Source organism: Pleurodeles waltl, chromosome 4_2 (assembly GCF_031143425.1).
Source record: "Pleurodeles waltl isolate 20211129_DDA chromosome 4_2, aPleWal1.hap1.20221129, whole genome shotgun sequence".
NCBI lineage: Eukaryota > Metazoa > Chordata > Amphibia > Caudata > Salamandridae > Pleurodeles > Pleurodeles waltl.
Genome location: NC_090443.1, coordinates 823,411,771 through 823,425,949, shown reverse-complemented (window position 1 = coordinate 823,425,949; position 14,179 = coordinate 823,411,771). Strand labels below are relative to the sequence as shown.

The 14,179-nt window shown below is 41.5% G+C and overlaps 1 protein-coding gene across 2 annotated transcripts in view; it reads left to right on the top strand.

The window, feature by feature from the left end:
* Positions 1–14,179, top strand: part of ALG6 (ALG6 alpha-1,3-glucosyltransferase) — a 184,353-nt gene that overhangs the window by 80,481 nt on the left and 89,693 nt on the right. For both annotated transcript variants that reach the window (XM_069232524.1, XM_069232525.1), the window contains 2 exons: positions 3,402–3,491; positions 11,089–11,177. In XM_069232524.1, coding sequence (XP_069088625.1) covers positions 3,402–3,491; positions 11,089–11,177 — 179 coding nt within the window. The remainder of the gene's footprint in view (positions 1–3,401; positions 3,492–11,088; positions 11,178–14,179) is intronic.

The window sequence follows — 14,179 nt, the reverse complement described above, 5'->3', positions numbered from 1 at the left end:
AATCAAAAGTCAAGGCATTGTGTCCTCCCAAAAAAAATGGACTTGAACCCACTCACTCATGGTTTAAGATGGCTCGGAAATTCTTTCTTATTACTTTGAATTTTCATGTGTTTTGATTGTTACTCAATTTGTTCAGCACTTCATATCCAGTATGCAGGTCCCAGGCTCCCTCATCTATGTGTGTATGTATATATGTATTTTTAAAGCGCGATCCGGCCGTAGCATTGAAGCGCTAAGCGGAGAAAGATGCAAGTGAGAGCAGGAAATGATGGAGGAGCAGCAGCAACTTTTCATGGACAAGAAGCTATAGGGAAAAAAGCCATGTTTTCAGCTGTTTCCTAAAAAGGTATAAAACTTTCCTCTTTCCTGATACGGAACGGGAGAGTATTACATAGCTTAGCTGCCGCCACCAAGAAAGCTTTGTCACCCCATTTAGATTTCCTGCAGCGGGGTACTGAAGCCAGATGGAGACTGGTGGATCTTAGGTGATGACTAGACACATTCCATCTCAAAGTTGCGCAGACATATTTGGACCCCTGGGAATGGAGAGTCTTATGAGTGAGGGAAGATGGTAGAGCAAGAACTGACACTACCATCTCCTATTTTCGCCCCCCCCCCCATTCATGTTTATTGCTGTGAACTTCGGATGCCACAGCTATTTCTCCCGTTGTTAGATGACCCCAGCACCCAGACTTTGCACTTTACATTTTGTCTATTCGATTTGATACATATACATTCCTTGCTCAATATGGTCAATAAGTTTTATGTTTCTTTTTTCATGCTTCTGGTTTTAGTAAATCAGAAGTAAGCACAAAGTGACATCCCATGCATCTTTGTAACGTTGCCAGTAGTGCCAAGAAGTAAATTGCAAAGCTTCTTTCTTAGTAACTATAATATGGAATGTTTCCAAACATGTTACTTTATTAAGTGATTTCTATTGCATTTTCAAACTACATACCCCACCACCTCCCAGGACAGTGTCCGAATCCCCGTTGACGCAGTGCTTAAATCAGGCGACGGATGTTGCATCGGCGTGTCTCGCTCCCCATCTCACTCTGCTCCCTCCTTGTTTCAGCACCCCCCACCTTCTCCACCGTTCCCGCAGCCACCCGGGACCGGTGAAAGGCAAGATCATGGGGCTGCCTTGCTGCAGAACGGGGTTCCACACTGCTGTGGTGGCTACCAGACTAGAGGTGCTTGGTGCATCTTTTACAATTAAATCTCAGCACAGGGAGGCCTTTTCCTCTGGGGATACCCGTGCTCCCTGAGTGACAAGAGTCCCCGCCGACGCAGCGCTTAGAAGCGTCTGATGGATGTTGCATCCACACATCAACGAGGAGCACTTGTTGCATAAAGCAGTCACTCACCCGGCATCCGCCGTTGTTGGCTGGGTGCGCGATTGTCCATTTTGTACCACTGTTAAGAGCCCTCACACATTCTTGTGTTGTAGCAGAGGCTGCAGACTTTTCTATCAGCAGGCATCTACACAGCCTATGCATTAACTTCTTTAAACAAGCGACACAGTGGTTTCACGCTAACACCCACATCTGCCCTCCTCAGATAGTGAACTTTGCAAAGGGAATGTGGCGTAACGGCCAGAGCTGCTGACTGTGGAACTAGCTTAGTCTCGGGGTCGGCTCAACATCCTGTGATTCTGGGAAAATTGCGTTATCTCTCCCATCCCTGTAAAGAATGAATGGTGACCTTGTGTAATGTGAGTGTGCTCATGAAATGCTCTCCAGTAACTTCGGGTCGAGTTTGTGCTTCATAAAACTGCAAAAACATACAATGTACAGATTCCTGAGAAACTATATTGCTCCTTTCATTACAGAATTAAACACTTTAAATTGAATTCATTACTTCTTACAAAACTCTACTTGCAGAAGGGGGTACTTTCATTTTTCTACACTGCTTCAGGGCCTGGGATACTGCAGTTTGCAAAGCTTGGCCAAAAGCCTACCAGAGGGGGGTGTCCACCATAGGCCCATGTTGGTGAGATCCATACAAGGACATCAGGGTGCCCCCACACAAAATAAATGAGCATACAAGTAATATCATGGGAAATTATTTACTTTATAGGTGTTTATCCTGAAAATTTGGCATGGGCCGGGCTCCTCTGCACGTACATTGGACACCCTTGCTTGGTTGGGACCTTAAGTCTGCATTGATAAATGTGGTCATGCAGTTAATGCTTCCTCAGAGGAAATGGTTTGGGGTTTGATCTGAAATACTATATATTACAGAAGGTATACACAAGACCAGAGCGCCCAGTACAGCATAGGGACTCTGAAGGAACAGTTTCAATGTATAGACCACGACCCAAAAGTATTTGAGCTCTTTTACAGGAGCACCAGTTACATTGCAGAACACTGAATTACTTCTTATTTGTGGGACAAACAATGCAAAATGTATTGAGGCGTTTCATTCAATCAGCACTCACCATCCATCATATACTGGTTTACATCCTCGTGCATAGATTCCAGGGGCTTGCATGGCCTCCTCCCCACGATTGCTTACCCTCCCCTCGCTGCCTGTGCTCTACTTTTTTTTTTTTTTTTACCACTTATTTTTTTCTGCATTAGATAGCGTCAACTCGACCCGAAGTTATTGGAGTGCTTTCACAGTTGCACCAGTTACACTACACAAGGCCAGATACCTCTTACTAATAGGATTTATTTACATTAACCCATGTTGAACAACATGTAAAAAAAATACATTGACAAAGCCAATAGATATGACTCAGGTGAAACGGGTTGCCTTTGACAATGCTGGTTATTGAGCTTTCGTTTTTAGTTCTTATTTAGATTGTAAGGGCACCTTTACCTATGCGTTCCATACTTACCAAAATAATTTTATATTTTCAGAAAGTGTGCGCCACCATTAAAGTAGGGATCATTGAAAGCCTTGTTTACTCCTCACCCTCCCCTTCTAAGCTAAGTATTGCCTCTTTAAAGATAACATTTAGAGATTTAGTAATTGCTCGACGAACGTGGGTGTTTGTATATAAAAAAAAAAAAGTATGATTACTGCCCTACATACTGGAAAAAGGCCATTCCACATCACTATTTTAGGTAAGTGACTTCTGTTCTTTTTATTTGATTTAAATGTTGCTCTTATACCAGTGTGTTGGTTTAGAATAAAGATGAGTGCAAGCAATGGCTCTTCCTTATGCTTCTGCACAGAGTTCTGCTATGTTGTTAGAGAAGTTGTTTGTTCTTTGAGTAACAGACGAAAGGTCTGCTGTAACATTGCTCACACTCCTTGATTAGAGCAGGGCGTTCAGAATGAAATTCCTAATTTTGAGTGTGACAGTTGTCATCTTTAACATATGAGTCTCAGTATTGTTTCGACTGCAGTCTAATGAGAGTTTTATCATTGATTACCTTTTTACTGTGCTGTAGGTACTTCAACACAAGTGACAACAATCTACAGTACTGGGGCCTTGATTATCCACCTCTTACTGCCTATCACAGTTTTCTGTGTGCATATGTGTAAGTATGCATCATAATGTTTTGAGAGCTAGAATGATGTGTTGTGGTTCAATTGTTAATGTGTGTTCATTATCTTTGTGATTACTGACGTACTTGATAGCAAGAGTGTTCTTTTCAATTAATGAAATATGCTTCTTGACCGCTAGATAACAGACACCTCATGAATTCTACTTTTCAGATGCTAAAGTAGGCTTCTCCAACCAGTAGCTTGTGAGGTACTGGTAGCTCTCTAGCTATCTGAGCGTAGCTCTCATGTATGCAGCCAAGTCTGCTCAATGTTAAGCTCTTGCTTGGTTGAATTAATACATGGAAAGCAAAATTAAAAGGTGTGTATTTGAGACAAAATATATGTGTATTTTTAGAACTCATGAGCTTATAGTTGAAGAAAAATGGTTGTTTCCAAAATATATTTAAATCTGATGTTTGAGTGATAAATCATGTGGCAATCAAGAGGCTTATTACTAACAGTGTTACCTTACCTTGATGCTTTGGCATTGCAGCCATGGCTGTTATGTATTACCCATGTACAGGCCTTCTGAATTGACAAAGCCTTTTTTTGCATTGCTGCTGTCAACCCTTCTGATGCACGTAGGTGATCAAAGCTGGTAATCTTGCATAGGGTGGCCATTAAGGTAATGCTGCCTGCTGCGGTCACTATTACAAAATGAAATAGTAGCTCACAATGATTTTCATTGAAATAAAATAGCTCTTAATACGGAAAAGATTGGAAACCCCTATTCTAAAGACTGCCTTCTGACAGACCACTTATCACATGTCTTCTTTACACTGCAACAAACTACACTGTAATACAGGATGTCACTAGAACAACAAAACAACAATTCTCAGGAGAGGCTGCAGGGGAACCGCACTTTTGGAGAAATGTCTTCCAGAGTTGTAGCTGTTATAATAAGGTATAGCGCCCTCTAATTAGGTATGTGGATTCCATGTGAGTGTGCATTTTTCAGTTTGTTTAAGTCAGATTTCCCTTGATTTGCAGATCTCCCAGAAAGTGCTAAGCACTTTCAGCTATGTGAACATTACAGTGCGTTTTTTATTTATCATACTTTAAGAGCCAATCAGAAGGGTAACTTCCTTTAAGATGCAAGGTACTTTTGGAGCAAACATGAGCCAACATTTGAAACTGCTTGAACTGTTAATTGGAGTGGCCTACTATGAATGTCAAACATCTTCTGTGTTCAGCTCAAACAGGGATGTTGAAATAAGTTACCTTTTACTTGTTAGCACACAGCCAGTCTACCCCTCCTTAAACAGAAAAAAATGTTTCTGTGATCAATATTAAGTTTGATTTTTTTTTTTTTTTTGTCTTACAGTTCCTAAAACAAGATTAGTCTTGGTGCTTTTTTATTTGTGAAAATGAGAAAATATTGGTATTAAACTGCTGTAGTTTCCTGCCCAGGTTGAAAACATCTATGGTTAGGATGGAATTTACTTTTGAAATGAGGCTGGCAGACTTATGGCCTTCATACCTAGTGACTGTAGTAGAAGAGATTTGTCAAGGACAACTGTGCAGGCCAGATCTATAACTTGTGGATATCTAATAACTATCTAAAATGGATCAAGTCTCCATTTTACCATAGCACAAATGACTCCTTTTGTCATCAGGTGGGTAACACCAGACCAGGATCATAGAGCTGTTGTTTAGTATGGTGAAACCCTGAGTCTGATTTTTACCTAGATTGTTTGTAGAGATGGTGTGGTTGCGTTCATAAAAGGTATTTTCAACTTTTTTTGGTATTCAGGTTCCACATTGGGAACTCAATATACTCTATTTGTTGCATATTCCCAGCCTTCTCATGAGTCGTGGTGCCTACGTGTTTAAAGGTCTTCGCTATCCAAGTGGGGGACAGCCAAGGCAGTAGCTCCTTTTGTATCTGCTTACCCTTCAGAGGGAATTTGCAAGATTTCTCTGGATTTATCATGGGCCAAATAATAGGCCATCCTATTGTACAATTTCCAGCATCATTGGTACTAAGCATTGAGTTAATTCAGCTACACCAGTTTGTCATCTGCATGAAATAACCACATTGTACACTTTCAGTACTGTGTATGCTCCTTTATCCACTGGGTATTTCGTAAACGTTCTTGCCAAAAGTGGATTTACTGGAGCAAATGACACCTGGACATAAGAAATCCCTTCCTGCTACCCAGCTGTCAAAATATTTACAGCTTCTGTTAATGCGCTTGCATGGTTTATATTGTGGTATTTTTCCATGCTTTGAAGGTTAAGACAAAGTATAAATGTGAATTCCCAACCCACAGAGTCAAACACCTTTAAGTCATCAATTTCCCTTTTTTAGGTGAACCTGTTGCCTCGGACTCAGTGCAGTACTGTGAAACGGTGTAAAGCCTCTTTGATCAGTAGGTACTCAAGCATTAAGATACTTCTATGTCCCCATCATCTTTGTAAGCTTGTCGTAGTCTTTATTCAACCAGTAGGCCCATTCATCCAACAGTCCTCCTCAGAAATGCTAAGTTGGCGTCTGTCCACATCTGTATGCTAATGAGAGCTTGATTAACATTGCATGGTACTGAGGTTCATGCAAAGTGCTTGAACCATTTGCGCTGTTAGCTAACGTAGCCACAATTCTCTTAAAAATATTTATCTCCACAATATGCGACATCTGTGGGCCTCTTGACCATCTGTCAACAAGTGCTACATAGCTAGTTTTTTTTTATTCTCCACGTATGTCGACTGCAAAATGAAGTGGCCAGGTTAGTTAGGGCTTAGATATTCTTGCAGCATACATTTTGATAATTCTTCTTTTCTATGATAATATAATGCATTATAGTTGAAACCTGTCTCTAGTTTTCAGATTGCAGGCTATAGCCTTTTTCTCACTTATTGCAGAATTGTAATCTTCCTCACCCCGAGATCACCAGGCACCCACAACTGCTCCCAGTATGTTCAGTGTTGTGGTTTTAGAAAAGGATAGGTTTTCTGCACGGAAGTCTTTTTTAAGGCAACCTTCTTCCATGTATCTCTCCCTTCAGAACAGTGGTCATCAGCCTTTTTAACCCTGCACCCTACCTCCCTCCCCCCATTTACCATGTTAAAAAAAATCACCAGAATGAAAGCATTTTTCGATAAAATTGACATAGCTAAACCTATTTAACAATTGAAACCTTGCAATAATGTTTGATTATTTATTTTAAAAATGCAATCAGATACATGATATGATGTGATATGATATGCTACTGGCAAACTGAGCTTCCTAATTCATAAAATCATCCACAGTGTGATTCTTTATCAGAAATACGGGTGGGAGGTGTCATTTGAAGCCCCTCCCCATTTGACACCTCCTCCCTGCCAGGACATGAGTTACAAAGGAGGTTGCTAATAACCCGTTACAGAATGACTTATAGCCTCTCTATTTTAATCACTAAAAATGAAGTACTATTTTTAGCATAATGTTTCCCTACAGTGGTGCCTGGCACCCCCCCCTGAGATCAATGTAGTCCACCAGTTTGAAGGCACCTCTTTTAGAATAATGTCATATCCATATTTGTCCACAACTTGCTTGCAAGATTTGATTAGTATCCCCTGTGTGATTCAGACTGCAACCACTTAACATAGTTTGAATAAGGTGTAATGGAGCTTCCATCTTCAGTTTTTAGCCATTCTCTTTCTGATCACCTGCGAGAAGGCTTGCCTACTAGTAAGTGTGCCAACCTTATCCTCCTCTTGTGCAGGAAGAAGCCAATTTATTTATGTTTGGTATTATTATTTGATCCTCTAACATTCCACTGCTTCACATTTATATTCTTCTCAAAATGAGTAGCTTAGGAGTAAACAACATTGTTTCAGTGCAAGATCTCCCAACTCCAAACGCTATTCAAAATTATTATACCTTATGGTCTCTGCCTAAAATGCACAATGGTACTAGCTGTTTATCCTCTCCCTGTATCTCCCTGTGAGGTTCTGGGTTTATTATATGGTATGGCTGGGCAGCCTTACTGTGGAAAACACTCACAAAAATGTCTTGGGTGCAGTCAGGCTCGTTTGAACACGTCTTAAGTTCAACCCTGTGTAGCTATGGCTTTTGAGCAGCAAGGCTTACACAAAGTAACTTTGTGTAAAATATTTAACAGTACCAAACAAAAAAATAAGAAAGTCACACAACACAAAAGGCAAACAACACCAATTCATAAAAAAGAGTATATTTTTATGAATTTTGGAGTCCAAGATGAGCACAATCCACTGAGGGTTTTGCAGATAAGAATGTTTTGTCACTTTTTTAATTTAACCGCAAACATGCATTGGTCAATCAAACTTTTGTACACTTTTCAAAAGTTTATAAATGTTCAGCTACTCTGGCCCTGCTTCAAAGACCAAATCTGGAAGGATGAAGGTCTGAGAGACCAATGGAGTAGATTAGGATAGTTACCTGGCTACCACAGCATTTTCCAGCACAGTTCCAAACTTTACAGCATAACCGCCATAAACTATAGTGAAGTGGATTTGATGCTGGGGATACAGGATAAAAAGTTGTTCAAAGTTACTCCGGTTGCTGTGCAGTTGACAGGGGTGCCTTTGTGGTGATAACTTTGTCCACAGGTGATGTGCGGCGGCTCTGGCCATAGAGGTCAAGGACCCATGTTATCCTCTGAGAGACAATAGAAGGCTCCTGCTGGGCTACCAGTCTCCGAACACAGCAGTCGGAGTGAAATCCTTTAGTGGAGGCTAGACTCACTCTTAAGCAACTAGTCTGGACTCTGATGACACTCCCGGGTGCATCTAACTTGGATGCAACTTTTGATCATTGAGGATCGGCCCCTTGGGGCATCCAGTGACAAGTCTTCTGGTGTGGTTACCAGCTTGATGGTTTGGGCTTTTTCAGCTCTTTTGGTAAGTCACCCCTCTAGCAGGCCTTACAGCCCTAAGGCAGGGTACACTATACCACAGGTGAGGGCATAGATGCATGAGCAATATGCCCCTGCAGTGTCTAAGTCTATTCTTAGACATTGTAAGTGCAGTGTGGCCATATTGAGTACATTTGCTGGGAGTTTGTCAATACGAGCCCCACAGCTCCATGATGGCTTCACTGAATGCTGGGAAGTTTGGTGTCAAACGTCTCAGCTCAATAAACCCACACTGATGCCAATGTTGGATTTATTGCAAAATGAGCACATAGGGTATCTTAGTGATGCCCTCTCAAATTCCCCCAGCTCTCTAGTGTGTTGCTGACTGGACTATGCCTGCCTGCCACCACCAGAGAAGTTTCTGCCCCCTTGGGTGAGGGCCTTGGTGCCCTCAGGGGTTAGGGACAAAGCCCACTTTGGGTGGAGGTGCTTCACGCCCCCCCCCTTGCAGGAACAGCAATACTTGCCGGTGAGCCTCAAAAGCTCCTGCCTTTTGTTCTGCTGCCTCAGGGCACTCCAGCTAGTGGAGATGCTCCCCCACCAACCCTCAACCTTTTCCCCCCTCCCCAGACCAAGCCACACTGTTGGCGGTGGGTCCGGCGAGAAAATTAATAAACATGAGTAGGAGTGCCCACCCCAGCTGGAACCATCCCTAGGGTGCCAAGAGCTGAGGTGAACCCCTCTCTGCAGAATCCTCTAACTTATTTTGGAGGAAGATAGCCAATATGGTTAGGAATGTGCCCCCTTCCCAAAGGGAGGGGGCACAATAAGGGTGTAGCCACCCTTGGGGTCAGTAGCCATTGTCTACTCTGTAACACCTCTAAATCTAGTATTTAGGGGCACCCATGAACCTTTTCTTCAGATTTCTGGCGACCTCAAAGAAGAAGAAGGATTGAAGAGCCGCACCAGCAGAGAAGACTCCAGACGGCAACTGCCTTGACCCCAGCCCTGCTGGCCTGTTTGCAGCTTCAAGACAGGCCGGCAGGGCCGGCAGAGGTGCATCCTGCAGGACCAGCAATCTCTACAAACCCCTAGAGGACTGCCTGCTTACCCAAGTTCGCCCTGTGTTGCTGGTGATGCACCCCTTGATGTGTTCTTGAACCTTGTTCTGTGGGCACTCTAACCCCCAAAGACTGGTGCTGTAATTTTGTACTTACTTGTAAACTGTGTTGATACTTTTCCTCCCCCAGGACTCCCTTGCCTTCAATGATTTTTGCATTGTCTACTTTTGCTATTGGAAAGTATTGCCTACCTGAAAACTTTTTTAACTGTGAATTCCAAACAAAGTGCATTTGATACTTTAAAGTAATACATTCCTGAAACCTGCAACAAAGATCTTTTTGGTTCTAGAAATAAAGTAACAATATATATTTGTTTATACATAACACATTGGACTGGAGTTAGTCATTAAGTGTGTGTGCCTCATTTCATGACTGTGTGTGTAAGTCAAATGCTTAGCACTGCCATCTGATAAGCTCGAACACACTACCACAAGAGAGAGTATTATCTATTATTGCCCCTGTAAAGCCTCTGGGGATCCACTGAACTCTGTGCACACTATACCTCTCTGTGCTATAGTATATACAGAGCCAGCTTCCTACAGTGTATGAACCTGTTTTTTCTGCCATCTTTTCTTTGTTTTCTTACGATTGTCCTGCCAACCTAGAGGGGGCAGTGTAATGAAGGAGCACGGTTTTCCAGGTTTGTGTTGATCATCAAATGACTCATTCCTTGTCCTTATTTTGTTTCCTTCCAGTTATTCAATTGATCAGTTTCAGTTGAGTTCTAATTGAGCTATATAGAATTTTATAAAGAACGAGTTACCTGAAAAGTATTAGGGAGAATTTCAATACTGTAGTGTAATCTAAAGTCCTTGTGTTGCATGTATGCCTGGTGACTGCCAGCACATGGGACTTTTAGGTCTGACGTACAGGTGGCTTCAACTGCCTCATTAAAAACATCTTAATAAAAATACCAACATAAACACATGGATAAGGAAGTTTAAGTTACCCCTCTTCATCCACTGGTCTGTTGAAATGTCATTCACGTTTTGCTACGGCCTACCACAGCGTGCATAATGTCCGTGAATGAGCTCACTCCATCCACTGGCTCTCGGCCGTGAGTGAAGACATTTTCCTGATCTCCTACGCACAGCTGCCTGAAAGATAGTTTGCTTGGGTGCCAGAGCCTGTGTGCTTGGTCTGCTGACCTTCTTCTTTATTTTTATATTTTTTTGTGTCACTTTTTTCATTTTCAGTAGTTTACAAAATGAGTTTAAAGTGAAAATTAAATTAAACAAAAAATTAGCTAATGCTTCTCTAAGTTCTTTCACCTACCGCCATTGCACAGTTCCACCAAGAAAAACGTAATTACCTTAAAAATGTAAATACAGTAACTTCGATGTGAGTATATGCACATATAGAATTGTTTCATTTCAACTGGGGAGCAGCATATTCCTGGTTTCTTGATCAGGGTTTTGATAACGTCCCTATTCTGTTTTGGACACATTCGTAGCCGTAGCTTTTATGAGTCGCTTGAGTCACGGCAGCTAAAATAGAATATGAGTCCGCTAAGGGTGGCAAATTAAATGCAGTACCTTGGATTTTTTTTATTGCTAATATTGGTTTGCCATGTTTCTTCGTGTTTGCGTTTGTGGGAGCAAGAGAGATCACAATTTTTATTTATCTTATTGTGTTGTTATTTTGCTTTCTTCCAGGGCTAACATTATCGATCCCAGGTGGATTGCCCTGAACACTTCCCGTGGCTATGAGAGCCCGCAGCATAAACTGTTCATGCGCGCAACAGGTGCCGGCAACTCTTTTCCACTTCAGAGAATCCTTCTGATTGCTTTGTGTTTAATTAGTCACGCATTTTGGGACTCACTTACACTTGATTATATTTTATTTACCACTATATAATTTTGAGTGCGTTTTCAATATTGTTATCCTAATGTTGCATGAATTATGTACTGAATGTTTAATACGCGGTGTTTTTTAAGTTACGAAATATAATTGATGACTTACTAAGTGCCAAGATAACCTGTCGGATGGTGTGCTCTTTGGAACTCGCCTTAGTCTTTTCTTTCAACAGTAGGTCTGGAAGTATGTTTCTCTCTGATGATTTAGAGGCTTCTCTCTCTAATTGTAATGAAGGGTGGGGGCAATGAGAAGGATATTTTTCAAAACACACACACACGGATATATATGACGAATACTACAGTCTATTTATGTAGAGCAGTGGTTCTCAACCTTTTGACTCCTGAGGACCCCCAATGAATCATTACTGGAAGCCGGGGACCCCCAGCAATTTGTACAATTTAATTTTCAAACATTAAAACAGTAATTCGAAAAAATATAACAAGTACACATCAAACAAGTACTCAAATTATTAAAGATAAAATTCTGGAAAGGTTGAGGCTGCATCTCGGCAACTACCTTTTCAATGTTTGGTTTTTATTTAGGAAAGGTGAATCCTCAGGTCAGATTCTACATTTCCGGAGCGATTTGTTTTTATTTTTTAGTATGCAAGATCTGAGGAAGCTTTTTCACATAAACTAGTGAAGGGGAAAAGGAAGTAAACCATAAGGGCCTCTCATCTCTCCCTAGCCTCTCTGTCACATATATTTCATTTGTTTTATAGCACCTCTCATACCACTGTAGGGTGTCAGGGCACTGTACAGGGGACTTACAAGGTGTAGGATTCACATGTCATCCACTCTGGTAGGCATTTTCTAAAAGTGCTTGGTCCCTAGAAGTACAAATTTAGGATTCAGAACACAGCACAGTGATTATCAATGACTTTGGCAAGAAGAACGTATTTCTACACAAGCAAACCTTTTTTAGCAGCATAAGGAAAATGAAAGACTAGGGAAAAAAAAAATCTAATTTGTGTCATGCTTTTTGTCGTTCATGGCAGTTCGCAGCTCATTGTGCTAGATTAAGATTATGAACTGCACCGTAACAAAAGAATCTCTGTGACAAAAGCAGTAACCCACTGTGCCATGCTCATAAAATACTGTTTTTTCCAATATACACGTTCTTTGCAGCAGGCATATTAACCACCTGTGCTATCTTTGAGTCACAACTGCAACTAGACAAAGCTCCCATCTCTCTTCAGCAGATACATTAATCACTTGAGTTAGCTGTTTTAATTGTTGCTGTACAAGGAGCTTTGCAGTGGGTTTAAAACTGCTCAGCAAATGAAGTAATAAAAATGAAAACACGCACGCAGAGAAGTGCCTTTCTCCTAGCCCAGGCCTGCGGACACCCTGGGAATGTGTCACGGACCCCTTGGGGTCCGCGGACCACAGGTTGGGAACCACTGATGTAGAGTAATCAGCATATGTTTCACTTCACGTGGTATCAAAAATAGACATGCTGCTAAAACACTTGGTGGCACAAATATTAATTCCTCATAAAGGAGTATTGCATCAAACTTTTTTCTCTAAAGTTAACTTACCGATCAATTTCCTGACTTTGTTGAACCTTCCATTGACTTGGATGGTGGTCATAGAAGTGTTTTACAGGTTTGAAATCAGAGTTGTAACTTGAGGTGGGATGGCTTTTTTATTTTCAAAATAACAATCATCAACTCATTGTACCTGGTCTGGCCCAGGGATCCTGGTAAAATTAAAGGCAAAGCATGGGTAGAATACAATGAAAAGATCTCAGTATGATATCCGGTTACACCGAAGCGCATTGCAAATTATTATTTGTCATTTGGTACCCAGAATGTTGGATATGATAAATGAAAGCAAAGTCTACTTCTCCATTACATCCCCATTTATTGAACAAGACAAGCAAAGTCTAGCCCAACAGCAAAGAATGGTTGGAAAATGAATTTTCTGGAATGGGGCTGGCAGTAGGTAGAGTAGAGAAACTTATTGACTGGTTCATACGTGGTTAAGTACTAGACTTTGTCCAGAATTCACTCTAGGTCTTTGGGTGCCAGAACGTTCAATGTTAAGAATACTAAAGGGAATTATGAATTATGTCATACCCTAGAAAGCACAATGGGGAAATTAAAACCTCCAATGTGGACTTATGCTTTCTCAGTGCTCCTTGACTTATGCCCAAAAAGAAAGTGTTTCACCCATTGTTGGGGTAATTAGGCAGTACACAGTTTGGTGCTCTACTGCAAGGTAGGATTGCTTTCTTTCAGATGGATTTTGCTAAGACAGTCCATGTAGTGTTCGGGGATGGTGATGAAACATCAGTACTTTTTGTTGCTATATTCTACATTCATTGTAAAATTTGGCTTTGTGGAGGACTGTTTGCCTTTGGTTGAGGAATATAATGATCTCCTCTCCTCTTTGTTTAATGACCAGGCTTGGTGTGGCGCCACAGTTGATTGGCTTTCAGCTCTTTCATGCAAAAAACAGATGATGGACGAAATGCTGAACAGTGTCAGTCACCCCCTGTCACAGATTCAGGCCTAAATACATAATTTTTTTGTTCGCCAAGATCTGAGTTTGTGCTTGCCCTGCCATTCCAGTTTGGACTCAGCCATACGCAAATCAGTCTTGACCCTGTTCCCCATGGGAACAGTCCAGCCCGAACTGCCAGGCCAGGTCTAAACAGGGGTGGCATGGTGAGCAAAAGAATTGATAGATTAAACCCAGATCTGTGACTGCAGGTGGATGTTTGATTGGTTCCGCATTCTGTCCATCATTTGTGTTTGTGTTTGTTAGCAGTCACCCTCAGTCACAGATCTTGGGCTAAATCTATACATTTTTGCTCGCCACTCCTGCTAGGGCAGGCTGGGTCCAAACTGGAGTGGCATGGTGGGCAATAAAACAATGGATTGGG